Below are 10,163 nucleotides of genomic sequence, written 5' to 3'. Positions count from 1 at the left end.
CACACACACACACACCGCCACACACACACACACACACACACACACACACACACACACACACACCGCCACACACACACACACACACACATACCGTCACACACACACACACACACACACACACACACACACACACACACACACACACACACACACACACACACACACACACACACACACACACACACACACACACACACACACACACACACACACACACACACACACACACACACACACACACACACACACACACACACACACACACACACACACACACACACACACACACACACACACACATATATGTATATATATGTTTGTGTGATAATTGCATAAATATACTGAAGTAGTGGAAGTAAAGTACAATCACACTAAGGTGTTTTTCTATTGACTTAACTACTTCAATTTTTGGTGCAAAAATGTTACATAATGCCTCTTTCACATAGTGGTGGACATTGACCAGACGAACCCGAACACCCGAGATGCCCCAACTCTACAGCCGCCAGCCCGCATTCTTCATGTAGCAGGTCTTCGCACACAGGTCTGCAACGCAAGTTGTAAGTGTTTAGAATTTAAACATTTGATCACAAAGAAGTTCTCTCATCTAGAGCTTTCCACCAGTCACTCTAGATCTGGTCTTCCTCAGTAGACTGACCCAGTGAGGCTTGTCACAATAAACCACAATAAACCACATGGCTTCTTGATGTGTGTCATTTCTGTATTTAAGAAAAGTTGATTGTACTTACTTGTCTCCATAGTTGTAGGCCCAGGGCACGCATCCGTCAAAAGCCCGACAGAAAGTTTCCCTCTGCCGACACGTCCCGTCACAGAAGACGCTGGGCGGCGCGCACCCAGAACCTGGGAAGGAAAATTTGTTTGTTTGTTTAGAGTAAAAACTTAAGATCCAACACAAAAGGTTCTCTCACCTAGAGCTTTCGACCAGTCACTCTGGTCTTCCTCAGTAGACTTACCCAGTGAAGCTTGTCACGTGGCTTCTTTGAAATGTGACGTCAACACGACCACCGCGACGGGGGCCGACATCGTCTCCCAGATACCTTTGACCCAGTGTTGACGTCACACTTCAAAGAAGTCACGTGACAAGCCTCAATGGGTCAGTCTACTGAGAAAGACCAAAGTGACTGGTCGAAAGCTTAAAGTGAGAGAACTTTTTGTGTTGGATCTAAAGTTTTAACTACCAACACAGATGAAGTTTCATGATTGTTTATTAGCTCCCAATGCCTCCATAGAAGAAGTCAAACCCCCTAATAGCTTGAGTAGAATAGTATAGTATAGTATAGTATAATAGAATAGTTGTTACCATGTTTTGGCATTTATTAGTTTTAAGTAGAGGCAGAAAGTAAGATTAGTAGAGCGTATGTACATCAATAAAAATTATTTCAAAATTGATAAAGGGTTGATGCCCGTATCTTATCCTTGGCGTATATGGTGAGATAATCCTTGGTCAGGTGGAATAACTACCACATAAACCACCGAGAGAGCCAGGGAAATAAGACAACAAAGACAAGACAATCAGTCTTACCCTCTATAACGAGAATCTCGACCCTCAGTGCAATCGTATTGTGGAAGTGGAGCGGGTAGAAGCGAGTGAAGAGGGCAAAAGCCGGGTTGTCCAACAGGTTCCGAGCGTAGCGATGGCTGTCGCTGTTTCCTTGGAACACCTGAAACAAATTCCCAGACTATGCATGATGTACAAAATGACTAACAAACTGGTGGACGTACCAATGCAACCACCAAGTATCTGATACCAGCCTAGAAAAGAACAAGAAACTGTCATGCCTTCAAATATTAGAGTTATCAACCAAGAACTGAGGTGTTAAAAAACTCGTATTTCCCAAGAACTATCGTAGAGTGCACGTGGAACTCATTGCCATCAAGCACAATTGGGGCATTATGACTAGAAAGCTTTAAACAACTCCTGCAATTAAATGTGCAAATATGGAATCTAAAATTCAGAGGAAATTCAAAATCTACTACTGAATAAATTACGGAGATAATTTCCGGACGTTCCGAGTGACATCCACCACTCTTCAGCGTCACTAATGGCCTAACAGAACCCGTCAACACATATTTAGGAGGAACTGAAAAAAAAAACAGTTGAACATGGCAAGATTCATATATTCATTGATATGTAATAACAATCAATGACTTGTCATGACTCATGTTCACCGGAGGAAAGTTGCGTTAAGTGCCTTTCCTAAGGGTACAAGATAGGTGGCATGGCAGGATTCGAACTCGGGACCTCTAGGTTCTGAGCCGAACGCTCTGTTGTTACGCCACACGACCCCACAATGTGGAGTTGAACTGACCATTTCTTTGCCCTCCCTGTTGCTGTATGTTGTCCACTGCCCGTTAACAGAGAAGGCCAGCTTGTAGAACGTGACCCAGGAGTCCAGGATGTAAGCTCCCTGGGTGATGACTCCGGTCACTTCGTACACTCTGTCATGTTTAAACTGCAGTGGGAAACAGAAACATCACTTTGCCTTTTCTACTTCAGTAATGAAATGTCAAAATTTTTCTTTAATTTCTATTTTTTTCTTTGTAATTGTCTGATTTTTGAATTTTTTAAAAGATATTTCAAAATTTTTATTTTCTCAAATTTTTATTTAAAAAATTCTTCAGTTTTTTTCAATTTAAAAAAAAATTCATTCATAAATTCATAAATTCATAAATTCATAAATTCATAAATTCATAAATTCATAAATTCATAAATTCATAAATTCATAAATTCATAAATTCATAAATTCATAAATTCATAAATTCATAAATTCATAAATTCATAAATTCATAAATTCATAAATTCATAAAAACAGGCAGTAGGTACCTGTAGCCACTGTTCCGTGTCTGTGAGCAGAGCCGGGGACCAGCACGCCCCCTGCCGCTGTCCCTCCCCGCGGTTCAGTCGGGCCTGCCACGGGTAGAAGTCATCCCCTCGCGAGGACGCGCTCATGGCGAGGTCGGGAACCTTCGGAGCCGCAGCAGGATCGTCGGGATCAAGCTCGACTCCCAGCGGGACGTACTGCTCCTGCTTCAACCACGTGTTCTCGTCTTGAGAAAGGTAAAAAAGGAAAGTGATCACTGAAGCGCTAATCTTTCACTGGTCGTAACAGTTTTCGTTCATTATACAAATGGTTTCGATTCAGTGAGCATCACATATAAAAGGAATGAAATGAATGCATCACTGCATCAAAGTAAAAGACAAAACATTAAATCAGAGCCTTGTCTTGTCTCCCCTCTTCATATTTATCTGCCATCTACGTTCCAGCATGGTAATAGATATCTTTGCCCATTTTCGGCATGTTGACCAATTTGGGCAACAAAATTTCTTGTCCCCCCCAAATCAGGCAAAAATCAATGCGCGCGTGATGTCATCCACAAAAATTACTTGCTATGGCCTAGAGGTGATTCTCATCATTTATAAAGCCCTGGCCGCTTATGTTTGGAGCCCCCTAGTGGATTTTTATAAAACTGCAGCAGACTAACCATTTGTGACGTACACCTCCATCACCATGGCAACCCAGCCCGCATAGCCTGTCGGGTACAGGCGGATGTAGCGTGACGTCACAGGAACTGGGAGAGGACGGCTCACTTTGTTGTACCGGTCTCGGTTTCCCTGGAAAACCTGGGCGAGAAAATTATCAATTTTCTTCTCTTATGGTTACTAGATAAAATTGTGTTTCAAACTTTACGATTGGATACACGAATCAAAATAGTTTATAGTTTTTACAGATATTCAAATACATAATCATTAATGTGTAATTTTACCCACTTATCCTAGAGTGACGAAAAGTTAGTTAGTTTTGCCACATCTTCATTGAACAGCTCTCGCATGTAGGTATTTTCCCGAATCCGTTTCGGTGCAGACGAATTCCCCCTACCTGCACGGCGTCACTGCTGCCTACGTAAGGTTTCCTACCTGCACGCCGTCACTGCTGCCTACGTAAGGTTTCCTACCTGCACGGCGTCACTGCTGCCTACGTAAGGTTTCCTACCTGCACGGCGTCACTGCTGCCTACGTAAGGTTTCCTACCTGCACGCCGTCACTGCTGCCTGCGTAAGGTTTCCTACCTGCACGCCGTCACTGCCGCCTACGTAAGGTTTCCTACCTGCACGCCGTCACTGCTGCCTACGTAAGGTTTCCTACCTGCACGCCGTCGCTGCTGCCTACGTAAGGTTTCCTACCTGCACGCCGTCACTGCCGCCTACGTAAGGTTTCCTACCTGCACGCCGTCACTGCTGCCTACGTAAGGTTTCCTACCTGCACGCCGTCGCTGCTGCCTACGTAAGGTTTCCTACCTGCACGCCGTCACTGCCGCCTACGTAAGGTTTCCTACCTGCACGCCGTCACTGCCGCCTACGTAAGGTTTCCTATCTGCACGGCGTCACTGCTGCCTACGTAAGGTTTCCTACCTGCACGCCGTCACTGCCGCCTACGTAAGGTTTCCTACCTGCACGCCGTCACTGCCGCCTACGTAAGGTTTCCTACCTGCACGCCGTCACTGCCGCCTACGTAAGGTGTCCAGAAGGCGCCGTCCATGCTGAAGGCTAGAGTGAATGACGTCACCCAGCTGCCCAGGTCCCAGTTGGACCCACCTCCACTGATCAACACCCCTGTGACGTCAGTCGTCTTACCCAGGTAAACCTGCAGTCAAACACATCATGACGCTCCATAGTCATGTCATTCAGCTCGCTACTGCAGCATGGTACAGGAAAGTTTATTGCAAATACATGCCCGAGGGCTAATTGCCGTTACAAACAACATATGAAAGAAAATACAGTGGTATGTGAGACTATATCTACGTCTAGCATGTACTATATTCTACAACATACATGGTACTAGTTTTAATGGGTTTGACTTCTTCTTTTTAGGCAATGGAAGACGAATTTACCCACTTCTTATATAACATGTGGTTTCTTTGATTTTGATTTTCGTGGTAGGGAATGGTGGGGAAGTAAGGGAGCATTTTGGACACGGTGGTAAATAATTGTACATGTTTTCTGATGTGGTCATAAAATGGACAATTAGAGATGAAATTGATAATAATAGACTTAATAACTTACTGCCCTTAATGCTAGTGCCGGCATGTAGGGCAGCAACATAGGTTCTCCAGTTCCATCTGTCCTGGGCTTTTCTTTGGATGACATCCCAAGTGTGGCTGAAGCTTTTTACAACTGTTCGTAGCTACTTGGTCTTAGGTCGTCCTTGTTTTCTCTTCCCTTTAAGTGTCTAATGTAGTTCTCGTTAAGTCATTCTGGTCTTTTCTCAGCACATGTCCTATCCATTTCCATCTCTTACTCGTGGCGTTTTCCATACATTCTTGTTTACATTTGTTTTACAGCTCTTCATTTGAAATAGTGTTTGGCCAAAAATGCAACATAATACTAGAAAGGTAACATTTGCAAGCAAATGCAGGATGTTTATCTTTGCATGGTCTCACCTACCATTCCTACCTTTCTTTGGTAAGGGTGAGTAGATGAATATTCTACATTTCCTAAATAGAGCAAAAACAATATGTTTACCTCTGCGAAGGTAAACATAAGAACATGTTCTTCATATCTACGATCTAGATTCAGTTAACATGAGGTACCTGAATCCATTGGTCCTCCGTAGAACTCGGTACCCAGCAGTACCCAGGCACAGTTACCGGCGTGTGCCGAGCCCGGAACGGCGCGAAGTCCGACTTGTACTGGGAGCTGGAGGTGACGTAAACATCGGGAATGTACCGGCTGGCCAGACCGAGCGGGAACCCGGGAGGTGGGTCATCTGTCGGGAAAACTTCATAGGCTAGACTTAGCAGGCACTACATAAACTAGGAAGCCTTCACTTAATTAATAGAGATGGTGGACGATATAAAGTTGCTGGCAATTTTGATCAATTGCTCACGTTACGTATCAGTAAAGTCTCGTGTGAATAAGGTCACGTGTTTGTAATTGCAACTCTCGCAAGATCACGTTATTAAGTGATTGGTCATTAATTATCCTGATGAAGGCGACAGTGGTTGCTGAAAATTTGATCTCTGCATGATGTGTGTGTTGGAAATAAGTTCAACGTTTCACTATAAATGTCACCCAACCGCGACGGAGACCGACATCGTCTACCAGATACCTTTGACTCAGTGTTGACGTCACACTTCAAAGAAACCACGTGACAAGCCTGGGTCAGTCTACTGAGGAAGACCAGAGTGAGAGCTTTCGACCGGTTGGATCTAAAGCTTTATCTTACGTGACACTCGGCTCACTCAAGTTTTTTCAACTTATTTTTATGCTGCCACCAACACCAAGGGCAATACAGTACTCATTTACACCTGTGAGGAAAGTCATGTGAAGTGCCTTTCCCAAGGGTACAAGATCGGGGGCATGGCAGGGTTCGAACCCGGGACTTGTTGGTTCCGAGTCGAACACACTGCCGTTACGCCACACGACCCCACGATGGTTATCGCGCATGATTAGAGCTTACCTCTGTGTGCCTCCACAGCCCAATACCCAATACAAACAAACAAACAAACAAACAAACAAACAAACCTCCGCAGTCTTCCTCGTCCTCCCCTCCACTACAGTCCGTCAGGTTGTCACACAGTTGAGACTGCAACAGGCACGTCCCGTCTGCACAGGAGAACTCCTTAACACCACAACCTGGGTGGGAACAAAGTTCATCATGAGGACTGAGACTGCAACAGGCACGTCCCGTCTGTACAGGAGAACTCCTTAGCACCACAACCTGCGTGGGAACAAGGTTTATTATGAGGACTGAGAACTCATTAGCACCACAACCTGCGTGGGAGGAAGCTTCATCAAAACGGTATTCATTTATCGGTTTGGCTGTTCAACCCTCACAGCCAGGACAGAACAACTAGCCAGTGGCTATTACAAAGGGCTTGCCCTGCTGACAAGACAAGAGAGAACATTATAGCAACACATAAGGTGGCCCTACAATCTATTACATTATTCTATGTAAATAAAAAAGTTCTAATTTAAATCTATGAAGGAATCTATGTGGGTAGGTCAGAGTCAGTGTAAATAGATGGTAAGTTTGTCTTACATTCATACTAGCTTAATCCTTGTATAAAAAGGCTTTTTGAGTTACATTTATCTTTCCTATCAGAATTTCGTGTATTAGCTGATATAGACGTCACAACACTACATGTGTTAAAAGGCCTATTTCTTCCAGCCGCTTTTAGCTCTGATTGCCGATTATGCTTTCGTCAATCAGATATAGAAGAGCCTTGTGTTTATAGATCATAACCTGGATAACATTTAGTTATCTAATGTTTTGGGGTCATGGGGCTTTTGTGCACTGTTATGTCGATTCATTGTGTCCACATGTTAGTTGTGTTTTGATGTGTGGCGCTGTTAAAATAAGTTTAAAAAGTTGAGTGCAGCGCCACACGGTCCTTGTATCGTTTTATATATTGTTGATAATCAATTTAATTTGTTGTTTCTCGGATTCGCCCTGTCCATTATTTTCTGATTTTGCAAAATATAAGATTTAGGTTATAGATTAACTGCAAAATGCTCAATGAAAGACATATTTTGACCCCAACGGTTGAAGAAAGTCCTTTTCTTCCTACTTGTTTTTCAATGTAACGATGCAACTTCGTTTTCATTAAAAGTTCAAAATCTATTGTTTTAATTATAAACCAGCCTGGTAAGTTGACCTCATGGCTCATATCGTAACATTTCCGGCTATCATTGGTTGCCTTGGCCTGTTTATTTTATTTTATTTTATTTTATTTTCGCATGCGAAAGTGATTTTATGTCTACCTCCTAGGACCATAGCTAATGGACACAGTATCAACCAACAAATGGCGGGTTTGGCGGAAATACTAGGAATTTTATTGACACAAACGTGAAACACAGGCAACACGCCTCCATATGACAGAAACAGTCATCTTGCAACACGCTCGAAGATCTCAAGAATACAATAAACCTGGTAATTCTTTCAACACAACTTTGAGAGAAAGTAATTGCGGAAATCCTGAGTCGATTACAACAACGGCAATTTTTCCTTAGAATCCAAACTCTGAACTAAGACCACAGACAGGTGGTTCTAAGCACTAGCAAATACTACGATCCTACGGAAATACTACAAGAAACGTGATGAACTACTAAACCTTGACACTAGTGTGTTGATTATTTTAGCACTATTATCTAGATCTTTGAAAAATGAATTGCAGATGTACTAAATTAGGGAACTTGATTTTGATAGGCTATACCTGCAACAATAATTGCCTAAGTGGCAATAGGATATACCTGTAACAGTGACAATAATTGCCTAAGTGGCTAACAAGTGTTGGTAGTGAGGACCGTAATAACAGTTCGAATACATAACTCTTTCAGAATGGTACAACAGTATGAAAGTGACTTAATAGTCATAACGGTATATAATATGAACGGATATCTTCTAAACTAACTAGATAGGATGGTAACGTGAAGTAACAGTATATCAACTTGAAATCACGGTATCAACTTATTAACTATATAGGGCAGCCGATACTGGGCAACTCGCCTTCCGATGGGCTGTTGTACTTTGGACAGTGTATTTGAGTGGTAGTGTTCAACCTTAGGATTAAGAGATCAGCTAGGGACAAATTATAACTTTCCTGGTGGCTAAGTCCTGATATACTTTTTGAAAGCATCTGAAGACCAACGTCCTAGTCGTCTAAGGGTGGAGTCTGAGACACCCTGGAGGGCAGCGGTTGTCGCAGCACCGATGCGAAAAGAATGAGATGTGAATTTGTGTGGATCCAAATGCAACTGTACCACACAAGCTTTGAGGATCTTAGAGAAAGAATCACACGGAACCGCTTTGCCAGAACTAAGGAGGAAAAGGGGCCCTGGTTGTTGTCCCCTGAAATGGAGATATGTCAACAGATTGGCTACCGGGCAATCACGGTTTTGGGGCTGTGGCATGATGGCTATGTTTGCTTGAGAAGTGCTTTTGCTGTGTTTGAATGTTTTGAAACATACCACCAGGGAAGTTACATTGCCACTCGGATCCAAATTGCTAGAAATATCAGCTAAGTTCAACGTATGTTGGGAAGTTGAACTCATTGCTACCTCGCTAATGCGCGCTAGGGAATAAAACATGAATAAGAACATTGCTTTGTATAGGCAAATATCATATTCATTGAGTCCGATACTAGCCAATGCCTCAATCAGTACTGTCAGTATGGGAAGGGTTATCGGCAACCTGCTGTCAGGAATGTGGTGTTTTTGGATAGACTGCTATCAGCTTGCGAATGGCGAAATTGGCAGCTGGGTCTGGGTAGTTTTGGATTTTGTGCACAAAAGCAATGGCCGAAAGCATAGTAGCTATGGACGCAGGTGCAAACCCTTCCTGATACAGGTGAGCGAGGAACTGGCCTAACAATACTTCAGAAATAGGGGTCTGACTGAGATCCTTGCCGTAAACAGCGATAGTGAAATTCCTGAAATGATGCCATGCTAGGCGGTACGAGTTTACAGTGGATGGGGCCAGTGATTGGAGAATCAGATTGTCAACTGTTCTATTAAGACGTTTGGCTGGAGATGGGGCGGTACATAAGTTGGATGCACATCCATGTGTGGGTACCGTTGGCGAAACATCTTGATCTGTAACCGAGACAGAGAGTCAGCCATATCATTCTTGGTGCCCGGGATATGTACTGCTTTACATAGAATGTTCTTCTAAGACTGACAAGCACGAATCTTCGCACTAAAGGCATGATCAGGGAATTTTTCGAAGTTTGTCTATTGATAATGTGTACCAATGCTTGGTTGTCAGTATGCAGCAGGATACTCTGGTTGGTCCAGAAATGTCCCCATATATGGAGAGCTAACACTATGGGATAGAATTCCAAAACAGTGATGTTTGTTGACCTCAAAGACTTGGGCCATGTTCCATAGAACCAAGCTGTACCGAATACAGCTCCGTACCCCAGAGATCCTGCAGCATCGGTGTAAGGGTTTAACATTGAATCATGGATAAGCTGGTCATCTAAGAAGAAAGATTTTCCATTGAAATCCTCTAGAAAACGTAACCACATTCGCAAGTCATGGCGCACCCCTAATGTTATTGGGATGAGTTTCGTTTGGGAGGCTTCGCCTTTAGTAAGGTCAATTAGTCGTCTAAGAAAGACCGTCCTGGCGGGACAACCTGACATACG

At 43.4% G+C, this 10,163-nt stretch overlaps 1 protein-coding gene across 1 annotated transcript in view; it reads right to left on the bottom strand.

The window, feature by feature from the left end:
- The window catches only part of LOC109481487 (SCO-spondin-like), a 21,000-nt gene that overhangs the window by 3,536 nt on the left and 7,301 nt on the right, over positions 1 to 10,163 (bottom strand). The window contains exons 5-11 of the mRNA XM_019784067.1: positions 6,541 to 6,651; positions 5,607 to 5,782; positions 4,505 to 4,660; positions 3,502 to 3,640; positions 2,843 to 3,066; positions 2,328 to 2,471; positions 1,541 to 1,679 (exon numbers count right to left, since the gene is read on the bottom strand). Coding sequence (XP_019639626.1) covers positions 1,541 to 1,679; positions 2,328 to 2,471; positions 2,843 to 3,066; positions 3,502 to 3,640; positions 4,505 to 4,660; positions 5,607 to 5,782; positions 6,541 to 6,651 — 1,089 coding nt within the window. The remainder of the gene's footprint in view (positions 1 to 1,540; positions 1,680 to 2,327; positions 2,472 to 2,842; positions 3,067 to 3,501; positions 3,641 to 4,504; positions 4,661 to 5,606; positions 5,783 to 6,540; positions 6,652 to 10,163) is intronic.

This window comes from Branchiostoma belcheri, unplaced genomic scaffold (genome assembly GCF_001625305.1).
Source record: "Branchiostoma belcheri isolate BF01 breed outbred unplaced genomic scaffold, Haploidv18h27 scaffold56, whole genome shotgun sequence".
Classification (NCBI taxonomy): domain Eukaryota; kingdom Metazoa; phylum Chordata; class Leptocardii; order Amphioxiformes; family Branchiostomatidae; genus Branchiostoma; species Branchiostoma belcheri.
This window is presented reverse-complemented; position numbering and strand designations above follow the sequence as displayed.